Below are 24249 nucleotides of genomic sequence, written 5' to 3'. Positions count from 1 at the left end.
AAGCTGGAAGAAACAGTTTGTTTCAAAATTTCTCTCTATGAGGGAATATGAGACTTTGAGGGCAAGGGAAACTTTTGCAAAAGAAGAGGTGGCAAAATGGGACAAAGATCAGGAAATGTACCTATGCTGATACAGTTAGCTTTTGTTAGAGAGGCCAGGGCAGGGCCATAGCCATTCTCTGCTACTTTGATGTCCCTCAGGCCAAGTGGGCAACCCCTCATCCTTACTCTCAGCATGAGGAAGTTTCTCTCAATTTTAAAGGGTACACCAACTTCAGTCTGTTTCATTATCAGTTATTAGACATGGTTGTTGATTTATGTGCAATTAATTTGTCTATACTTGTTTGCATTTTTCAAGTTTTAGATAATGAACTTTTACAGTCAGGACAAAATTATTTTAAAAAGAAAGTCATTCTTTCAATCAGACCCTCTCCTTGTCCCCAAACCTCCTGACTAGATGCCTAAAGGATGATGTGTTTGTCAAGGGGAAGGCTTCATTCACCTCTCATCCCACTGTTACAGATAAATTACCTACAGTGGGAGTACCCTGAGTGCTCATTCACATCAAAGTATAATTCATGTAATAGCCTAAAAGCAGATCCTTTCCTCTTACAAGGGAAGAAATGTCGTATCAGAGCAAATGAGAAAGGAAAAGCAAATGAAAGATTGCTAGGGAAAAGAAGCTCAGTGTTACCTGCTTCATAGTTTTCTTTAGGGCTATCAATCTGTACCTTCAGCCTCACTGAGACATTTCTATTCTGACATGGTGTAGGGAAACAGCTTATCACTGTGTTGCCATAGGGACCAAAAACTACAACTTGCTGCCATGCAAAAGCCTTTAGCACCTTCTCTAGCAGGAAATAGACAACAAGAAAATACAGCCCCAAATTTCCAGGAACTGAGCCTTTATTAAGAGAGAGATTTTGTTATCTTCTGCACACATTATTTTAGATTCAGGGGGAACTTTCTTTAGGTTAAGATCACCAGAAAAGGGTTGGGAACATAGTTCAGCGGTAGAGTTACCTAGTATGGATGAAGCCCTGGGATCTATCCCTAGTGCTGGGAGTGGGGGCAGGGATGGAAGTGGCAGGGGATCACGAGAAAAGGTGACAAAGTAATTCTTACACAGGCTCTTGCGGGAATAAGTTAAACCCAGACAGCTGTTATGTTTGGTGACATGAGTGTCAAGGAGGCCTCATGTGATTATGTGAAGGGACTTCTGATGTAGAGCATTAGTATAAAACAGGCTTTTTTAAAATCATAGTTATCAAGAGGGTTTGTCAGCCTCTATGGCCAACCATTCATGACTAGTCCAGGCACTTAGGAAGTCAAAAAGTTCCATCTCAGCACACTGTCAAAGGTAGTATATACAGCCACATAAAGGATATCCACACAACCAAGAATAATGAGGACAAATTGGCCTATCATTGGGTCTTACTGTTTCCCATACTTACACAGGTCTTTACTATCTTTGTGATCTGTGTATTTACACATGTTGTTTACCTGTCATTAAGGCCATCTTTCTCTTTTAGGTCCCATTTGAGATTCAGTTATGAACTCTCTTTGGCAGGTTACTCTCTTTTAAGTCTTTTACATGTACTTGGCATCACCATTTTGCAGTTGTGCTTTCCCCGGGCACTTGATAATCACTGATGGTTGAAATGTTTTGTAGACAGCCACAAGTAGGTTTCTGAACCTTCCTAGATTGATGTTCTATTAAGCATGATAAGTTTGGAAAAACTCCACTTCTCATATATTTTTAAACAAAATGACCTTTGATGCTCTGAAGGAGGAAGTAAGTTGGATATTCTAACTGCCTGTCCTTCTAAGCATGCATTTGTACTTGGTAGGTTCTGATTGGCTGTTATCAGAGTAAAGTAGACTGTTAAACCAGTCAACTGTGAAAACTTAACATTTATATATTGGGTTTTCTTTCTTGATCTATATGGAAGGAAACTTGAGCAGAATATAAAAACAAAAAGGGCAATTAGTTGGGCATCCATGAGAGGTAATTATAGAAACAAATATTAAAGTAAGAACCCTACTACAATATATATTTACACAGGACAGTGTGATGAGGATTAAGAAGTTGCTGCAGCATATAAAGGTATGAATTCAGAGGTAATATTTATAAGCTATTATTCGGTGTAAAGTAACTGTCAGATATTTTTGTCAATTCTCACACCACTACTATGAAGTGACTACTATATCATTTTACCCAGTAGAAAGTGAATTCAAAGAAGAACTTACTAAAGGTCAGACATTTCAGTGGACAGAACACATCTCAAGCTAAAGTCTGTTTTTTCTCCAACCATGAATGACTATTGAAAGAATGAAGTACAAAATTGTGAAAAGGTGTAATGGTCAAGAAAAAAAACAAGAAGACTGAGCAGATTAATGGTAGACAAATTTAGCAGTTTTTGTGATAGGTTAAATCTAATCATATACTCAATATCTTTTAGTTTTTAAATATTTATTTTGTGGCATGTTTGTATGCTGATTACATCTATTAAATCCAGAATCTTTACTTCTAAGCTCATCTCTGTCATCAGCTACTAATGAACTTTGATTGTGTTTACTTAATCTGCCATGTATCAACCCTAAAGTGCATTCCATCTCTAAATTAAAAGTACAAATAAATACAGGCTTAATCACTACAATAAAGGCATATTGAGCTAGTAGCCCAGCCACAGAGAGCTCAGAGATCACTTCTGCTCTCTTTCCCTTGAATTAATTCTCAGATTTCCTTCTGTTTATGAAAATTAAGTCTTTCAAAGTAAGATTTTAGATCTTTGGTCAAAAGTAGAAACCACCAAATCCAATCAAATGAAATTTAGAGATCTTATACATAGTTGAGAAAACAGAAATAGAGGAACTTTGATGATAACTTAATAATAAGCCATCCAAACTGTAAACCTGAAGCATAATACATTTTAGTCAAAGAGTTGAGAAAAACTCACAGGTTTTCTAATAATGGCGTTGTACTTTTCAAATTGAATGTTTGGGGAGGTAATGCAAGGTTTTTCTGGTAAGAGAACACTATTTTCAAATTTTAACTCTGATAAGATCTTCATTTAATGTTCATTCTTATACCAAAAACGTAATTGAGCATAGTACCATGCTGATATAGTTTTAATGTACTGTTTCTGCTTACATTATGGTAACAAATTGTTTTCTCAGATGACTGAAAATGCACTTTTAAAAAGTTGTCCCCTGACAGTGTGGTAAGGATGATAAATTTAAAAATCTAATGCTTGAGCTTTCTGTCATCAATTAAATATATTTAGTCAAGCAAGACAATTTTGAAGGAGGGGAAAAAACAATAAAATTTATTTTATTCAGCAGTATCAGGAACTGAACAGGCTCTGAGATTTCACTGTACTTAAAGTTGGCTTGTTAGTCTGAACCTGTTTTCTGGGATGCTGGCAAAAGGCAAAAGACTCCTCTGTCAAAGACTCTAGGTGCAGTGGCCCATGCCTGTAATCCCAGTGGCTACGGAGGATAAGGCAGGAGGATCCTAAGTTCAAAGCTAGCCTCAGCAACCTAGTGAGGATCTAAGCAACTTAGTGAGACCCTGTCTCAAAATAAAAAATAAAAAGAACTGGAGATGTGATTCAGTGGTTAAGCACCTCTGGGTTCAATTTCTGGTACAAAAAAAAAAGGTTAAAAAACAAACAAACAAACTTTATTACTCATAGCAAGAGCAGTAGCCAGTATCAGCCTGAAGCTCATTCCAGATCCCTGGCCCTCCTAAGTCCCATAGACATAAGTAATATCCATCATGGATGCTATATTAGTTTGCTAAGGCTACCATAACAAGATTGTAAATTGGGTGGCTTAAACAACAGAAATGTGGTTTTTTTTTTTCAGTAACAGATGCTAAAAGTCTAAGATCAAGTTGTTGGCAGGGTTGATTTCTTCTAAAGGCCAGGATGGAAGAATCTGTTCCATGCCTCTCTCTGTGGCTTGATCTTCTCCCTGTCTTTGCTTCGTCTTCCCTCTGTGTCCACACCCAAATTTCCTCTTCTTATAGGGTCACCAGTCATATTAGATTAGCGGTTTCCCTAAGGACCTCATTTTGACTTAATCACCTCTTTAAAGACTTTGTTCCAAACATGATCTCATACTGAGATGCTAGGGGTTAGGACTTCAACATAGAAATTTTGAGGGTAAACTGTTCAGCCCATAGTAGAAGCTTACATGTGTAGTGAGGTGCACTGCAAGAGAGGAACACTGGAATTAGGAGATTCATCATGGAGACAAGCCTGCTGTGGTCCAGGGGTGCTTTACCCTACTCAGCAAGTCTATTTCCTGCAAATACGATCCTGAGAAAGGGCATGGAAAAAGAGTGGTCTGGACCTTTCATTCTTAGTATTCTCAACAAGAATGAACAGTGATGCTCAGGACCATCTAGGCTGCCTCACCCAAAAGTAATACAATCAAAATATTAAGTAACAGCTATTTTATCCCACAGTTATCTATATAGAAGAAGAACCTGGGCCATATCTCTTTTTCTAGTTTGCAATATCTTTAATAGCAATCATGGGATGAATTTAGAGTTTAGTTAAGTGTTATACTGTCTGTTATTTTTGTTTTGTTTTGAAGTGCTGGGGATCCAATCCAGGGGTTCGCTCATGATAGACAAGCTCTCTACCACCAGGCTATACCCCAGGCTCTCTTTGCTGTTGTCACATTATGGGAAATATTTTTTAACTTAAAGAGATAATTCCTTTACTACTTTATAGTTCTTTATTTCAAAAAGAACTCAAACATTTTCAGAGGAACTGAATTAAAAATAATTATTATTTATTCCAACAGATGGAATTGTCACTTATATATGTTATAATTTTGCTTCTGAACATGTTTGAATTTTCATCAGGAATAGTATACAATAAAGGTAAGTGTCAGATTCTATTATCCTTTATCTCCTTCTGAGAAGTTCTCATTTATATCCCTTCTCCATTTGTAATTAAAATGTTTTTCTTTTAGTATTTCCTCTTTACCTGATCTTCTAATAGTTTCCAGCCATTATCTATGTTACTGTGGTCTAGATGTTTCTAATAACATCATTGTGAACTATTGTTACTAAAATGTGTACATGAAGACTTTTCTCTTACTATAGTATTTCATCATTTATAAGTCATAGAATATTTAACATTTAAAGAGAATTTTACATTTGTAAAATTTTAGCTACTCAAACATTTTAGAATTCTTTTCTCCATGAATGGTTGTAGGTAATATGAACTGGCTACTATACTGATATTGAGAAGAATTTTCTGAAGATAATACACAGATTGACTTAATTAACAGGACTTTTATGGCAGAAAAACTTTGTAAAAGAACAAGAAGAAATAAGATAAATCTACTTTAATTTGTGCAATATTTTTTAATTCTCTGCAACATCCTGCTATAGGTCCTGGAATGTAAGAGGTGCTCCATAGGCCATTGTTGACTAAATGGATGGATAGAAAGATTCAGATTTTTTCCTATTCACAGATGTGTTGCAGAACTGAAAGAGTTCTGGGATGACCCTAGTTTGAATTCCCATAATGTGCTAGAGAATAGAACACATACATGCATGTGACCCAAGATGGAACAGCCACAGAGATATTTCAGAGAAGGAAGTGGTTACTTTCAGCTGTGGGAAAGGGGGTTGTCAAGGAAGACTTTGTACAAAAGAGGGAAATCTATCAACGTCCTTAAAATGGGTAATATTTGGATATAAACCTATGGGGAAGAGTATTCTCCAAAGACATGAGAGTATGTGGTAAACAATGTTACAAAGGTAGGAGGCCCCATTATATGGGGAGGGAGCAGTAAATACTTCCATTTGACTAGAAAGAGGGATAGAAGTAAACTATTCTGGAAAGACAATGGCTGGCATGCATCATAGAGGTGCTCAATGCCAGGCTAAGGAATTTGGGCTTTAATCTACAATCATTGGGAAGCTATTTAAGATTACTGGATTGGAGATATGGCATATCATAGCTATAGTTTAGATATTAGACAGCATAGAGGGGGAAAGATTTTCTCTGCCCTGTAAGGTTCTGTTACTGGGGTCTATGAGTTGAACTAGCAAAAGACAGATTAACAGGAGGAAAAGCATACAAATTTTGTTTCTGTTAATCTTCTTTATATGGTATGGAGGACTTCATAGAAAGAAGTGAGAACCTAAAGAAGCAGTTAGACCCAGGGGCCTATATACCAGTTCAACAAAGAGCAATAAATTCGAGAGATATGACAAGACAAAGGAAAAAAAAGTTTGGACTGGGGTGGTAATGTGGGAAGTTACTGGGAAATATAGGGGGAAATAATAGAAGATAATGATTTTAGTTAAGTTTGTTTGCATAGACTCATCTCAGTGGTAGGAAATGTACAAGTAGGCACATTACTCCTGGTAAATTTATGTCCTGGTTTTAGGTACAAAGCAAGGCTCATTGTTTCTCAATTGTCTTCAGCATGAAATAACCAATATGCCAAAGTGGCTTATGTTGGAGGCAGTATTTTCTTATGCTCTACAGCAGCAATATGTAAATGGATTGGTGGAGAGAGATGGGTGACGTTTTGCTGCTTCAAATGACATGTTTCAACTTCATTGCTATAAATGTAATTGTGAATAGAGCGATGAATTAATTTCATAAATGGCCATGTTTCTTTAAATTTGTCCCCAAGTGGATCGCTTATTCTATACGCAGCAAATATCCCCTCAGTGATTGCACTTATATGGTTTCCCTTAGGGTCATGATTTATGTTAAAGAAGTCACATGTTTAAAATGTCACTGACAACATCTTTCCTTTACAGACTCACACAACATAATTATTTCTTTTTTTTTTTTAAGAAAGCATTGGGTTTTTTTTTTTTTGAATTTTTCAATATTTATTTATTGTTTTTAGTTATTGGCGGACACAACATCTTTGTTGGTATGTGGTGCTGAGGATCGAACCTGGGCTGCACGCATGCCAGGCAAGCGCGCTACCGCTTGAGCCACAACCCCAGCCCCCATAATTATTTCTTGCATCTTATTATTAAAACAGAATCTAGAATTTATAACCTGAGAATTTCTAGGCAAAGGTACAGAATTTGGGAATTGCATCTGTCTCTCATTATAATCTCTCCTATGGTTTTCCCTGCCTCCTCTTTTACCACCCAAGCTCAAAGGAGCCTTTTGATCCAACCACATAATTTACAAAATAATACAAAAGTACAGAGGGACAATTGATTAACTTCACTGAGGCAAGTGTTAGAAAAATTTCTATTTGCACCAGACCTCAAAATGAGTTAAAAATCTGAGGCAGAGAATCCCATGAGCATTTAAGAGGAACTAGGGGATAGATTTCATACAAGAGAGTCAGAAAAGGGGCTTGGCTGTTGAACGATTGTCTAGCAGAATAGAGGGTGACCCTTAGAGGCAGAAACACCTTGCTTCCAGTGTGACTTGCTGTTTGTTAGATTTATGAACCTTGAAATCATTCTTCAAGTTCCTCTTTGTCAAAGAGGAGACAGTGATGTGGGTTGTGCAAAGTATTGAGGGAATGTCATAACACGACATGTAACCGTGGTGGCTGGCTCAAAGTAAGGTATTCAAAGGAATTAGTTTCCTTCTGCCTATCTTTATTCCATGAGGAGTTTATACATTAGGTAATAGAGTATTCATGAAGATTTAAAATCAGAAGAGTGATTTAGACTATAGAGACCAAATTTTAGCTTTAAAGAAATGGGTCTGGTAACACAGTCAAGAATGGGCAAAATGAAGGAATGTATGAGCTGAAAGTTTTTGAAAACTGTTTAACATTTTAAGCCATATTTGTGGTACTTTGTGATGAGTGGCCAATATGAAACATTCACTTATCTTTTGCCCCAGCAAATTGTGGTTGTACCAAACTCCCAACTAACCATCTCCTTCTCACCAAACCATCTCCTGTCCTCTCTACCAAATTATCTCTTGTCCTTTTTCTAAGCAGACTGTGAATTTATGGCCTAAATGGCACGGCTATATCTTAATTTTTTTAGTGTATCTATGAATGCATCTTTCCCCAGACTCAAAGTAAGAAGAAGGGTCCTCCATCCAACATCTGCATGTAGTAATTCTCTGACACAACACAACTGTCTCTCCAGGCTCTAATTCCTGACCCTTTTATATCCTCCCAAGGATAAGGGGCCAAAAAGTCAAGAACTAGCTTTTGACTGCCTCCAAAAATTTTGCATCATGGTCAAGCTTCTGATATATTCTATCTTGGCACTTCAGCCAAACCTTCCACTTTATTAGCCCTGATCTGATAACTTTGAAAAGAAAAAAAAAAGTGGAAGATTTGGGCTTTTTCTAGAGAAAAGTGAATTTAAAATATACAATTATAATCTTAGTAAGAAAAATAGTAAGTTCTTAAAATATTCCACTTTGTCAGTTTGAAAAAAAACTTTTCATGGAAATCCTTTGTAAGCTAAAATACATGATTTTTCTTTTATTTAGGTGATACAGAGAGACGCTTTGCTTGTTCTAGCCAAGGATACCCCAAAGAGAATGAAATAATCAAGTTGTATCTTTCCACAGAAAACTTGGTAAAGATCACTAATAGCCTGTATTATAACCCTTCGTATTCCTTTTAAGTCCATGTGTAAAACCAATAGCAGTACTCTTCAAACACCTTCTACCTGAGAAACAGAAATTCTATATAATTGTTTCTATCCTTTAAATTCCATATCCAATTGGATCTGGTAAAATTTTCACTCAACCATTGTGCATCCTGGGTGGTTCTGTTTGGTGGTGGTTGTTGTTATTTTTAAATAATGCTTCTTCCCTCCCTTCTTAATTTTAAGATCAGCTGTAACAATCTTCATTTTTTATGGAGCTGATTTATTCTTTTGAAGTTTGACAAATGTGGCCTGTTAGAGAAAGAAAATTCCCTCACATGACCCTGGGAAAGAACCTTTTCCTTATATAACAAATACCACATTGTAGTTGTCACTTTGGGTAAGGGATAATATGATCCCTTGACTCAAATAATGGGAATTTTTTTTTAAAAGAAACAACAAAATAAAATAAAGCATAGTATTAAGAAATCCATGTGGCAAATAAATACTAACAAAAGCAAATTATTTTTAAAAATGCATAGATTGTCTAAAAATCTATGATAAATACACTAAAGATGAAGAAAAGCATTCTGTAATCACAAATACATTTATCCCTAAGTCTGCTTTAAATTAGACCACAGTTCCTTCTTGACATGCCAAATTTATATTTAAGTTTTATACTTAAGACTCTTGTGAAGTGCATGCCCTTTGAGTCAAAAGTGTCTTTCTTATTTGTGATTATATATTATGGAAAAGGTTTGGGCATTAGAGGAAGACAAATTTACAAAGCTGGATTGTGGTCTGTGTGCCCTTGGAGCAGGTTATCTAACCTTTCTGACTTTTTTTTTCTTGACAGCTTTTTTTTTCCTTAAAGAAATACAACATACTTTTTGAATAGTTGGGCGTAGTAGTTCTACTAATGGCATTATTAGAAATGATAGCTAACACTTATAAAGCCTTTCCTCAGGAAGTCTAATTAACCAAAAAAGTGTTTATATGTTTATAAAGTATTTATATGTATCAAGCATTTTTCAAAGTGTTTAATGTTCATTATGAAATTTGGTCTTCACATTTGATTTTCCTTGAGGTGAGAAAATGCTACTGTTCTTGCCCCTGATGACTCTGTTAAAAAAAAAAAAATCACACTTCCCTCCTGCACCCCCAAGCTCCCTTCCCTACTTCATTCTTATATATGGTTCTTTATTTGACTTGTCCCCACCCCTCCATCCTTCTACTACTTCACCCATCACACCATCCATCCAGTTTGTCTCCCTGATAATACCCATTAACATTTAAATTCCAGGATAACAGGAATTTTTGTGTTTCAGGTTTTGTTTCACTTCTATTATTCCCAGTAACACCGCCCTCATAGTTGGGGCTTAGTAGAACTTTTTGAAATAAATACTTTTGCCCATTTTTTAGATAGGGAAACTAAAATTCAAATAGAGAACTTGCCCAAAGTGTTCTCAACTACTAGGGGATCAGAGATAAAGCTCTTAGTATCCACCTCATGTAAGTTTTTTGGTAAAATTCATCATTCACAACTGCTGCATTTTCACATTCCCTTATAAAACTGGGAAATAATCAATGAAAATGCTGTAAGATGAACTTTGCTTTTTACATTTGCTTCCTTTTTTATTTTGATGCAAAATGACTTTAATAAAACCATATTTACTACTGTGATGGCAAAACCAGGCCTGGTTGTAAAGTGAAATTATAAGAATGTTATAGTGAAAAATTGGTGCCTGCGGAAAGAGTTAGCTCCCCTCCTTTTCTGCCAGCCTTTCCTCAGGAAGTCTAATTAACCAAAGCCCCTACCTTTTGGATTGTAAATAAATATCCCTAGGAGTCTGACTACTCCCTTTTGAGTGTAAACACCCAGTTGGAGCCTTCAGAAAAAAAAATAATAATAATAAAATAAGTCTTTATGTTGGCCAAGTGCAGTGGTGCACACCTAGAATCCCAGCAATTGGGGAGACTGAGACAGGAGGATCGAAAGTTCAAAGACAGCCTTGGCAACTTAGCGAGATCCTAAGCAACTTAGTGAAACCCTGTCTCAAAATACAAAATAAAAAGGGCTGGGGAGGTAGTTCGGTGGTAGAGTGCCCCTGTGTTCAATCCCCAGTACCAAAACATAAAAATAAAAATACGTCTTTAGCTAATTGATATTTGAATTACATTTATTGGACATTTGACTGAACAGAAATAAACGCTGCCCTGATAAATAACAACAATAGCAAAGAAAGAAACAAGGCTAGATCAACAGTTTCCCCCTTAATCAACAGTTTAAAAAACGCTTCTTGCTAGAACCTCCACTACCTCACACCCCTCCCCTGCATGCTCATGGCCTTCTATCGTGTAGGGTAGAAATTTTATGGCACTGGATAGACTATAAATATTGTGAGAAGCTGTGGGTGGAGCTCAGGATTTGGAGTTCAATCTCTGGGCCTGCGGTAGTTCTCCCATCCTCCAAGTGCAATTGGCCGCTTCTTGTTTCCCACAGCACTACATGTGAGAGCCTGCAGTTTTGATTTTATGTCTAGTAAGTGTGAAAACTTTCTTCCCATTTTTATGGCAGAAAATATTATAATAAGAATGAATTAAAGCTTATGACACATATTATTACTGAGTTCTGAAGATAAATGTTTTAAAACACAAGTTTAAAATAGATTTTTTTAGCTAAAAATGGGAATTACTAAAGATGGAAGTCTTTAGAAGCATTTACTTTTCACAGATTTCTCCTCACTTTTAAATGAATGTAATGTGCTTCTCTCCGTCAAATTGTCATTACTTGTTTGTTTATTTATTTATTTATTTATTTTCCTAAAGATAATCCAGTGTTTTTTCCAAGCTGAAAATGAGAACCTTACAAAGGAAATGCTGAGTATATTCACATCAGGAGGACTGGCTCCCAGCTTGGGAATCATAAATAGTACATATCACGGCATCTTCCACTTCAATTTAACTTTGGTAATTATGTTTTATTTTTATTTTGTTTCATGCTATATGTTTTGCTTTAAATAGTGATAAACATTTACAGAAATTAGAAGAAACTGCTTATTTATTTTTACTATTTACCTACATATTTTTCACTTCTTTTGCTCTTCATTCTTTTCTGTGGATACAAGTTGCCATCTGCTATCATTTTCCTTCAGCTTGAAGAACTTCTTTTAGAATTTTTACAGTATTGACCTACTGACAATGAATTCATTCTCTGGGGTATTTTAACCCCCTGAAGATGTCTTTATTTCACCTTCATTTTAGAAACAACTTTATTGAGAGATAATTCACATGCCATACAATTCACCTATTTAAAAGTATATTTAATTGGTTTTCAGAATATTAATAGTTGTACAAATACTGTTCCTACATAATCCCCAAACATTTTCATCACTCCAAAAAGACAACTCAGTCACTCCCCATTCTCCCTCCACTCCTTAGGCCTAAGTAATCACTATTCTACTTTGTCTCTGTAGATGAGCTTATTCTGAACATTTCATGCAAATGAAATATAATATGTAGTGTTTGTGACTGCATCTTTCAGTTTGCATAATGTGTTCGAGGTCTATGTGTGTTGTGGCGTATATTAATACTTCATTCTTTTTTATTTTATTTTTTAATTTTTTATACCTTTATTTTATTTATTTATTTTTATGTGGTGCTGAAAATTGAACCCAGGGCCTCGCACATGCTAGGCAAGCGCTCTATCACTGAGCCACAACCCCAGCTCCTCATTCTTTTTTATGGTCCAGTAATATTTTATTGTATAGATACCACACGGGTTACTTCTGGTTTGGGGCTATTATGAACTAAGCTGCTATGAACATTCATGTATAAGTTTTCATGAGAAATACTTTTTTATTTCTCTTGGATCAGTAAGTAGGAACAAAATTGTTGGGTCATATGCTAACTCTATATTTAACTGTTTTGAGAAACGCTAAAATTGTTTCTGAAGTTCTGTTTTACATTCCACTTCTGCTTATTAGATTCCAACTTCTCCACAAGCTTACCAATACTTGTTATAATCTGTCTTTTTTATAAGTATAAAGTGCTATTTCATTATGGTTTGATTTGTATTTCCCTAATGACAACTGATGTTGAGTACCATTTCATATGCTTATCGGCCATTTGAGTATCTTTTTTGGGGAAGTAGCTACTCATATTCTTTGTCCACTTTTAATTGGGTTATTGATATTTCTATGGTTGGGTTGCAAACATTCTTTGTGTATAGTTACAGATCTCCCATTACACATGATTTGCAAGCATTTGCTTGCATTCCATGGATTGTCTTTTGATACATGAAACATGGTGAAAGTTTATTTCCTTTTATCTTTTTATCAAGTCTATTTTATCTGCTCGTGTATTTTGAGTCATAGGTAGAAAAACATTGTCTGATCCAAGGTTCTAAATATTTACCCCTCTATTTTCTTCCAGGAGTTTTATAGTTGTAACTTTCAGCTTTGAGTCTTTGATCCATTTTAAGTTTATTTTTTTATACAGTGTGAGGTAGGAATCTGTGTTCATTCTCTGGCATGTAAATGTCTAGCTTTCCTAGCACTGTTTGTTAAAAGGGTTATTATATTTTCCCTATTGAATTATTTTGGCAACTTTATTATTTTATTAGTTGACCATAAATATGAAGATTTATTTATGGATTCTCAATTCTATTGCATTGATTTGTGTGTCTATCTTTATGCTAGCACCATGCTGTCTTGATATTGTAGGTTTATATTGAGTTTTGAAATCAGGAAGCATAAGCTCTCTGATTTTGTTCTTCTTTTCCAAGATTATTTTTGCTAGTCTGGGTCTCCTTTGAGATTACATATGAATTTTAGAATAAGCTTGTCAATTTGTACAAAACAGACTGCTAGGATCCTGATAAAGATCGTATTGAATCTGCAGATAAATTAATAACATTAAGTCTTTCAAACCATGGACATAGGATCTCTTTCCATTTGTTTTATCTTATTTAATTTCTTTCAATAATGTTTTATAGTTTTCAAGAATATAAGTTTTATACCACTGTTCAATTTATTCCTAATAGTTCATTTTTTCTATATTTGTCTTGTAGTTTACAATCTTACTGAACTCATTTTGAGTTCAAATTAATTTTTAATGGTCACCTGAATTTTTGGGGCATAGTTTTGTCACATATACACCTTCTGGTTTGCCTTAATTTTCTTTCAGCATTCTGAAAACGTCATTCTAATGTTGCCTGTCACATTGTTTCTGAATGAGAAGTTATCTGTTGATGTTTTTATAGTCTCTGGTTCTAATGTATCATTTTTCTCTGGATATTTTTAAGATTTACTCTTTTTATTTACCCAATTGGGGCTATCTTAGTTAAAATTTCAAAACCTTCTCAAAAAAAAAAAAAGTCTCTGCCCATTTTCCTATCTTTTTTCCTCTAGGATTTCAGTTATGCCCATTTTCAAACACATGTTATTATCCCACTAGTCTTTAAACTGTTTATTTTCTTTAATCATTTCCCTTTTCTCTTTTTTTATTTTAACTGATACATAAAAACATAAATATTTTAAAAATTATAGATCTTAATGGAGTTGTATGTGCTATGAGGTGTTTTCAATGTATGTATATATTATGTAATGTTGAGATCAGATTAAACATACTATCTCCTCAAAAATTTATCATTTCTTTATAATGAAGACACTCAAATCTTTTTTTTCTTTACTTTTTAAACATTTAGTTCGTTAATGTTATCTATAGATCTATAGTGACACTACTGTGTTCCTTTTTAAAAATATTGGGTAGTTTCAATTACTGGTTTGCTAAGTTCACTTATTTTTTCTCTTTCCACCTTGAGTCTGCTTTTGAATCTGTTTAGTAAATATTCTATTTCAGTTCTTATATTTTTAACCTTATTTTTCCATTTGAGTTTATTTACGTGTATTTTTATTTCTGTTGCAATTCTCTATCCATCCATCATTAGAACAACATTTTGCTCTCACATTCCAATTGCTCTGCAACTCCATCTCTGTCTACTTTATCAAGACAATATGCTTCAACTTTGTGCTACCTGAACTCTGCTGTATGGTATTCCAATGTGTGACTGTATTATCATATGTGACTGATTAAATTCTAATCTTAAAACAACAATGATGTAAAAATATCAAAACTATTGAAGATAACATCACATGTCATTTCATTCATATGAACATAATCTGGGGAAATTCCCTAAGTGAAATTGATAGATAAAGGATATATGTATTTAGATATTTTTTCTTTAATTTTCTTTTTCAAAAGATAGTATAGACCAGGCATGGTGGTAAATGACTATAATCCCATCTAGAAGTGGGAAGAACTAAGGCAAGAAGATTTCAAGTTCAAAGCCAGCCTTAGCAATTTAATGAGACATTGTTTAAAAATAAAAAAGGGCTGGGGTAGAACACCACTGGGCTTAATCCCCAGTACCAAAAAAAAGGGGGAGATGCAGTATAGAATATGCCAAAATATGTTTTATTATTAACATTGTAAAATATTGTCTTCTTAATTTAAGTACAGTGATCGAGTTTTCTGGCTAATTGATATTCCTAGAGGAAACATCACAGGAAATACAGGTAAGAGTGATCTGAATTAATTCTTTTACTCATGGATCTGAGTTACCAAATTTAGCAAATAAAAACATTTGATATGGGGGAAGGGGATGTAGCTCAGTTGGTAGAGTTCTTGCCTAGTATACACAAGGTTCTGGGTTCAATCCCCAGCACCACCAAAAATAAATAAATTTTTAAAAATATATTTTTAAATTATTCATTATCTTATATAGTAAATGACCCATGTAGCATCTGGGACATACTAAAACTTTATATATATATATATATATTCATTCATATATATGCACATATTCATATATATATGTGCACACACATATATTTTTAGTTGTCAATGGACCTTTATTTAATTTATTTATATGTTGTGCTGAGTACTGAATCCAGTGCCTCACAAATGCTAGGCAAGCACTCTACCACTGAGTGAGCCATAACCTCAGCCCCTAAAACTTCTCTTTTATCTGAAATTCAAATTTAACTGTGCTTCTATATTTTATGTAGCAATCTTATTATAGATTGATTGTTCTAACATACATAACACTTATATTAGTGTTTAAAGTAAACTCATTTTCTAGAAGTTAGAAATTATAATATTGAGAAATTTGAGCATAAATAATTTTATCAAAATTAAATCAGCCTGGGACTGGGATTGTAGCTCAGTGGTAGAGCTTTTGCCTAGCACGTGTGAAAGCATTGGATTTGATCCTCAGCATTATATAAAAATAAATAAATAAAATATAGGTATTGAGTCCATCTACAGCTTAAAAAATTAAATTAATCTTAAAATATTATAGACTATAATATAATGTATTGCTTTATTGTATAATCTACTATTAAGCATTATGTAGAAGTACAACATTATATACTACTACTATATATACCTGGAAAGAAAGAAAGAAATTCTAGGAGTTATGAATATTGAGTACTAGAGGACTAAGTTGGTAGAACTTTCAGCATAAGACATATTCCCACAGACTAAAATGGTGGAAAGTTTATTGTTTTAATATAGTAGGTACAAGAAATATAAACTGACTTAATTTCATGTAAGGAAAAAAGAAGGAATTTATTTTAGTCATGGAAACAAAGACAAAACTGCAGCCACTAAATGATCAATAGAGGAAAGGGAACAGGGGATAGAAAGAGCGAAGGGGAAGGAGAGGTATTGGGGTCTCAATTAGAACAAGATATATTCCATGCTTTTATAATTATATCAAAATGGATTCTGCTGTCATGTATAACTAAAAATAACCAACAAAAAATAAATAAATAAATTGCAGCCACACTATAGGAATGAATTAGAAATAAGAAATGGAAAATCCTCAAGCACCCAGGGAATACTTTCATCCTGTCTCTCTTATATATTTTCTGTAAATCTTCTTTCTTTGCAGACTGGCTTTCTAAACCTACCTCACTTCTAAAGGCCAGCCCAATTCTAAATTCTCAGGAGAATATATTCAGTTGGTTCACTGTTTATCTAGTTTCTTCTTGTGTGACAATTAAATATGGAAGGCCAACCTCACTAGGTATGGGAATAGACTGCTGTTACGGTTTGGATATGAGGTGTCCCCCAGAAGCTCCTACATTAATGCAGCAGTGTTTGGAGGTGAAATGAGTTGATTGTGAGAGCTGTAACCTAATCATTTTATCCTAGTTTAAATTGACTGGAAGGTGGTAACTGTAGACAGGTGAGGCACAGATGGAGGAAGTAGGTTGCTGGGGCTAAGGCCTGGAGGAATGCATCTTCCCTATGGCTTGCTCCCCCATGCTCACTGCTCTCCCCCCCACCCCACCTCCCTCTCTCTTTCTCTCTCTCTCTCTCTCTCTCTCTCTCTCTCTCTCTCTCTCTTTCTCACTCTTTCTCACAAACACACACACACACACACACACACACACACACACTATCAGTGCTTCTCTACCACGTTCTCCTGCCATGATGTGCTATCTCACTTTGGGCCCAGAGCAATGAAGTTGGCCCACCATGGACTAAACCTGTGAACCATGAGCCAAAATGAACTTTTCCCTCCTCTAAGTTGTTCTTGTCTGGAATCTTGGTGACAGTGACAGAAACCTAACTAACAACTGTGTCCTACACGGTGAAAGTAAGGGAAGGTAAGAATAGAGCAGAGAAGTAGAAAAGATTCTATAGATAAGGAAATGTTAAATATAAAAGTCCATAGCAGAAGCTCCATGCTGCTAAGTTCTGATATGAATCTTATCACTATCTTTACCCTTTATTCTTCTCATTTTTAAAAAAACAATTGTATGAACTGGGATTGTAGCTCAGCGGTGGAGTGCTTTCCTCACACACATGAGGCCCTGGGTTCAATTCTCAGCACCAAATAAATAAACAAATCAATAAAAATAAAGATATTGTCTCCACCTACAACTAAAAAAAAACCCGAATTGCATTATTAGAACTTTCTGTGATTGTTTTTACAAGACATTTGTATTGAAAATTGTACCCGGAGGATCCAACATGGCGGCGGGCACAGAGGTATCAAGTCTCTGACCTCTTCAGCTGCTCGGGCATAGGGAGTCTTAAACCATCTAAATGTTGTTTGCTCAAGATGACTAGGCATTGCTGAGCTAACGTGGATCTGGGGCGAATAGCCTGCTCATCTCAGAACATGCACCGAGCTCAGAGCGGCCAAATTCAGGCTCCCATTCGCCTGCGTCTCCCAGACGAACCGCTCTGGCTCAGTGCTCTCAGTGCTAAAGGATCCCGTGGAAACTGCTTGGCGGTCCCGGTCCCGCCGAATCCTATGGAGGTAAATACCAACCAAGCCTTCATAGGCAGTGGCAACAGGATTGAGACGGGGCTTGGGAGGGCCAGTCAGGACCCACCCGTTGCTTTGGTCACCCAGCAAAGGGAACGAAATGCTGCCATTAGCATGGGATACCAACATGACAGAGAACTGATGTCACCAGAATGCGGCAGAGGAGATAACTTCATTGAAACCAGCAGTGACAGGTGTGTAACCCCCTAGCCTTCCCTCTCCACACAGCAGGGAAACCTCAAGGGCCACTCCCAGCTCTCCCATGAGGGCGATAGTCAGACCGAGGGATTCAGGAGTGGCCCAGGACCCCTGGCTACTGCTCCCACCAGCACAGACAACTGAGGTCCCTTGCACCAGCTCCTGGGGGCGTGGCTACCAGAGGGCAAGCAAAATATGCTGAGGGCTCTCAGCCCCAAGCTCCACAACCTTAGGGGCTGAGGGGCTGGCAAGCAGGGAGAGTGTGCCCAGTTGTTCAAGAAAATAGGGCTCCCGTGAGCAGCAGACCTGGCATGTAACCAGTATTGTGGTGAGTGTCACCTGTGAACGGGGTCAGTGGCAAGGTGACTAGACACAAGAAACGGCCCGAGGCACTCAGGAGTGGAGACCCGCCCAGTCGGGGAGGAGGAGCTGCTGCACAGTGATTGGCTCCCGGGCATTGAGAGGAGAAGCTTGGCCCGGTGGGCAGAGCTCCACCTACTGGAAGAGAAGTTAATCGAACTCTAAGACTGCATTTTTTTTTAATTTTAATTTTTTTTCTTTTTTAATTTTTAAAATATTTTTTGTATTATTTTTTTATTTTTTATTTTTTATTGTCACTTTTTTTATTTTTTTTTAATTTATCTTTTTTATTTTTTATTTTTTTTGTCTTTTCATTTCCTTTCAATTTCCTTATTCTCCTTTCCTTGAATTCTATCTGTTTACTCTCATTCTCTTTAATGACTTCTTCCCTTCCTTTCTAATACCTTTCCTCCCAAACAACATGACACTGTTTATGTGTAATTTACTAAATATGTATAGGTCAATGTTCCAAGACGTTATATAGTGCTACCAAGACCCTAACTTCCCCCAAATACTCCAGACCATTCTCCTGTTAATATCCCTCGTCAGTAGAGCAAGGTTGCCAATAGATACCAACCTCAATACCACCACATCATTTGACCTAAATATAAGAACCAAGACCAAACTGTTGACCGCTATATGCCATCAGAATCCGCACACAGTTTAGGAAATGAATCTGCACTAAAGTGCAACAAAACTCATCATCTCTAGTCATAGTCTCGCATCACAAAAGAGAGACCCCAGAGACACACAAAACCAAATAAATTTATAGGAGTAAACAGTAACTCAGCAGGCAAACAGAGCAAGAAGTAACATAAGCAGCATGAAAAAGCAAGGAAGAAAAGGAGTACAAACAATGCAGGAGAGCCTAAATATACAGGAGGACCTAGAGGCATCAGAAAAATGGTCAAATAAAGAACTCAAGGAATACCTTAGACAGATGAAATGGAATCTTAAAGAGGATATGAGACAGCAAATTCAAACAATGAAAGAACTCATTGAAAATGAAATACACAAGCAAATAAAAGAAGCAGATAAGCATCTTTATCAGGAGATAGAGATTATAAAAAAATCAAACAATAATTTTAGAAATGAAGGAAACTATAAACCAAATTAAAAACTCAAATGAGAGTATCACTAACAGAGTGGAGCAAGTAGAAGCCAGAACATCAGATAATGAAGACAAAATATATCATCTTGAAAAGAGTCTAGCCAACTCAGGAAGGCTGGTAAAAAAATCACGAGAAAAACATCCAAAAGATGTGGGAAAAACATAAAAAAACCAAACTTAAGAGTCATCAGGATACAGGAAGGTATAGAGGTTCAAACCAAGGGAATGAACAACCTGTTGAATGAAATAATTATAGAAAACTTTCCAGATATAAAAAAGGAAATAGATGTACAAATTGTAGACGCATACAGGACACCGAGCATACAAAATCACAGTAGACCAATGCCAAGACACATTGTTATGAAGATATCCAATATACAGAACAAAGAGAAAACATTAAAAGCTACAAGAGAAAGGAGGCAGATTACATTCAGGGGTAAACCAATAAGGTTAACAATGGATTTTTTATCACAGATGCTGAAAGCAAGAAGACCCTGGAACAACGTATTTCAAACTCTGAAAGACAATGGATGCCAACCAAGAATTTTGTATCCAGCAAAATTAAGCTTCAGGTATGACAACAAAATAAAAATATTTCATGATAAACAAAAGTTAAAATAATTTGCAGCCAGAAAACCAGCATTGCAAAGCATCTTGAGCAAAACACTACACAAGGAAGAAATGAAAAACAATAACCAAAACCAACAGTGGGAAGTACCTCAGTAAAGCCAGAGAGCAGGTTTTGTAAAGCTAATCATGGAGAAACAAAACAAATTTTAAAAAAAAGATAAAACAATCAAGCATGGCTGGGAGTACAAACCATATATCAATAGTAATTCTAAACATAAATGGTTTAAAATCACCAATAAAGCAACATAGGCTGGTAACATGGATTAAAAACAAATCCACCAATATGCTGCCTCCAGGAGACACATTTGATTGGAAAAGACATACACAGGCTGAAGGTGAAAAGTTGGGAAAAATCATACCACACACATGGTCCTTGTAAGCAAGCAGGGGTGGCCATCTTCATATCAAATAAAATCGACTTCAAGACTAAGTTAATCAAAAGGGATAAAGAAGGACACTGTATACTGTTAAAAGGAACCATTCATTAACAAGACATAACAATTATCGATATTTATGCACCAAATAATGGTGCTGTGACGCTCATAAAACAAATTCTCCTCAAGTTCAAGAATCAAATAGACCACAACACAGTAATTATGGGTGACTTCAACACACCTCTCTCACTATTGGACAGATCCTCCAAACAAAAGTTGAATAAAGAAACTATAGAACTCAATATCACAATCAATAACCTAGAATTAACTGATATATATAGAATATATCATCCATCATCAAGTGGATATACTTTTTTATCAGCAGCACATGGATCTTTCTCAAAAATAGACCATATATTATGCCATAGGGCAACCCTTAGTAAATATAAAGGGGTGGAGATAATACCATGCATTTTATCTGATCATAATGGAATGAAACTGGAAATCAATGATAAAAGAAGGAAGGAAAAATCCTACATCACATGGAAAATGAACAATATGTTACTGAATGATTAAGGGGTTACAGAAGACATAAAGGAGGAAATCAAAAAATTCTTAGAGACAAATGAAAATACAGACACAACATATTGGAATCTATGGGACACAATGAAAGCAGTTTTAAGAGGGAAATTCATTGCCTGGAGGTCATTCCTCAAAAAAAAGAAAAAAACAACAAATAAATGAGCTCACACTTCATCTCAAAGCCCTAGAAAAGAAAGAACAAAACAACAGCAAATATAGCAGAAGGCAAGAAATAATTAAAATCAGAGCAGAAATCAATGAAATTGAAACAAAATAAACTATTGAAAAAATTGACAAATCTAAAAGTTGGTTCTTTGAAAAAATATAAAAGATCGACAGACCCTTAGCCATGCTAACGAAGAGAAGAAGAGAGAGAATTCAAATTACTAACATACGGGATGAAAAAGGAAATATCATAACAGATGCTACAGAAATACAGAAGACAATTAGAAATTATTTTGAAACCCTATATTCCAATAAAATAGAAGATAGTGAAGTCATATGATTTGCCCAGACTGAGTCAGTAGGACACACACGATTTGAACAGACCAATATCAATGGATGAAATAGAAGAAGCAATCAAAGGACTACCAACTAAGAAAAGCCCAGGACCGGATGGGTATACAGGGGAGTTTTACAAAACCTTTAAAGAAGAATTAAAACCAATACTTTTCAAGTTATTTCAGGAAATAGAAAAAGAGAGAGCCCTTCCAAATTCATTCTATGAGGCCAACATCACTCTGATTCCGGAACCAGACAAAGACACCTCAAAGTAAGAAAACTACAGACCAATATCTCTGATGAACCTAGATGCAAAAATCCTCAATAAAATTCTGGCGAATCGGATACAAAAACACATCAAAAAAATTGTGCACCATGATCAAGTAGGATTCATCCCTGGGATGCAAGGATGGTTCAATATACGGAAATCAATAAATGTTATTCACCACATCAATAGACTTAAAGATAAGAACCATATGATCATCTCAATAGATGCAGAAAAACCATTCAACAAAGTACAGCATCCCTTTATCCCTAGAAAAACTAGGGTTAACAGAAACTTACCTCATTATTGTAAAAGCTATCTATGCTAAGCCTCAGGCTAGCATCATTCTGAATGGAGAAAAATTGAAGGCATTCCCTCTAAAATCTGGAACAAGACAGGGATGCCCTCTATCACCACTTCTATTCAATATAGTCCTCAAAACACTGGCCAGAGCAATTAGACAGAGGAAAGAAATTAAAGGCATAAAAATAGGAAAAGAAGAACTTAAATTATCTCTGTTTGCGGATGATATGATACTATATCTAACAGACCCAAAAGGGTCTACAAAGAAACTACTAGAACTAATAAATGAATTCAGCAAAGTGGCAGGATATAAAATCAACACGCATAAATCAAAGGCATTCCTGTATATCAGCAACAAAACTTCTGAAATGGAAATGAAGAAAAACACCCCATTCACAATATCCTCAAAAAAAATAAAATACTTGGGAATCAACCTAACAAAAGAGGTGAAAGATTTATACAATGAAAACTACAGAACCCTAAAAAGAGAAATAGAAGAAGATCTTAGAAGATGGAAAACTATACCCTGTTCATGGATAGGCAGAACTAACATCATCAAAATGGTGATGTTACCAAAAGTTCTCTATAGGTTTAATGCAATGCCAATCAAAATCCCAAGGGCATTTCTTGTAGAAATAGATAAAGCAATCATGAAATTCATATGGAAAAATAAAAGACCCAGAATAGCAAAAGCAATTCTAAGCAGGAAGTGTGAATCAGGCGGTATAGCGAAACCAGATTTCAAACTATTCTACAGAGCAATAGTAACAAAAACAGCATGGTACTGGTACCAAAACAGGCGGGTGGACCAATGGTACAGAATAGAGAACACAGAGACTAATCCACAAAGTTACAACTATCTTATATTTGATAAAGGGGCTAAAAGCATGCAATGGAGGAAGGATAGCATCTTCAACAAATGGTGCTGGGAAAACTGGAAATCCAAATGCAACAAAATGAAACTGAATCCCCTTCTCTCGCCATGCACAAAAGTTAACTCAAAATGAATCAAGGAGCCTGATATCAAATCAGAGACTCTGCATCTGACAGAAGAAAAAGTTGGCTCCGATCTGCAGATTGTGGGGTCGGGCTCCAAATTTCTTAATAGGACACCCATAGCACAAGAGTTAATAACAAGAATCAACAAATGGGACTTACTTAAACTAAAAAGTTTTTTCTCAGCAAGAGAAACAATAAGAGAGGTAAATAGGGAGCCTACATCCTGGGAACAAATTTTTACTCCTCACACTTCAGATAGAGCCCTAATATCCAGAGTATACAAAGAACTCAAAAAATTAAACAATAAGATAACAAATAACCCAATCAACAAATGGGCCAAAGACCTGAAGAGACACTTCTCAGAGGAGGACATACAATCAATCAACAAGTACATGAAAAAATGCTCACCATCTCTAGCAGTCAGAGAAATGCAAATCAAAACCACCCTAAGATACCATCTCACTCCAGTAAGATTGGCAGCCATTATGAAGTCAAACAACAACAAGTGCTGGCGAGGATGTGGGGAAAAGGGTACACTTGTACATTGCTGGTGGGACTGCAAATTGGTACGGCCAATTTGGAAAGCAGTATGGAGATTCCTTGGAAAGCTGGGAATGGAACCACCATTTGACCCAGCTATTGCCCTTCTTGGACTATTCCCTAAAGTTCTTAAAAGAGCGTGCTATAGGGACACTGCTACAACAATGTTCATAGCAGCACAATTCACAATAGCTAGACTGTGGAGCCAACCTAGATGCCCTTCAATAGATGAATGGATAAAAAAAAATGTGGCATTTATACACAATGGAGTATTACTCTGCACTAAAAAATGACAAAATCATGGCTTTTGCAGGGAAATGGATGGCACTAGAGCAGATTATGCTAAGTGAAGCTAGCCAATCCCTAAAAAATAATGCTTATTCTTTGATATAATGAGAGCAACTAAGAACAGAATAGAGAGGAAGAGCATGAGAAGAAGATCACCACTAAACAGGGGGAGGGAAAGGGAGTA

General features: G+C 35.8%; 1 protein-coding gene across 1 annotated transcript in view; it reads left to right on the top strand.

The window, feature by feature from the left end:
- The first annotated feature begins 4563 nt into the window (after window positions 1-4563).
- The window catches only part of Catsperb (catsper channel auxiliary subunit beta), a 123318-nt gene continuing 103632 nt past the window's right edge, over window positions 4564-24249 (top strand). The window contains exons 1-4 of the mRNA XM_078050723.1: window positions 4564-4896; window positions 8468-8556; window positions 11398-11538; window positions 15086-15146. Of these exons, the coding sequence (XP_077906849.1) occupies window positions 4818-4896; window positions 8468-8556; window positions 11398-11538; window positions 15086-15146 (370 nt within the window). The 5' untranslated portion in view covers window positions 4564-4817. The remainder of the gene's footprint in view (window positions 4897-8467; window positions 8557-11397; window positions 11539-15085; window positions 15147-24249) is intronic.

Source organism: Ictidomys tridecemlineatus, chromosome 5 (assembly GCF_052094955.1).
Source record: "Ictidomys tridecemlineatus isolate mIctTri1 chromosome 5, mIctTri1.hap1, whole genome shotgun sequence".
NCBI lineage: Eukaryota > Metazoa > Chordata > Mammalia > Rodentia > Sciuridae > Ictidomys > Ictidomys tridecemlineatus.
The sequence above is the reverse complement of the archived record's forward strand: the minus strand, read 5'-3'. Positions and strand labels throughout refer to the sequence as shown.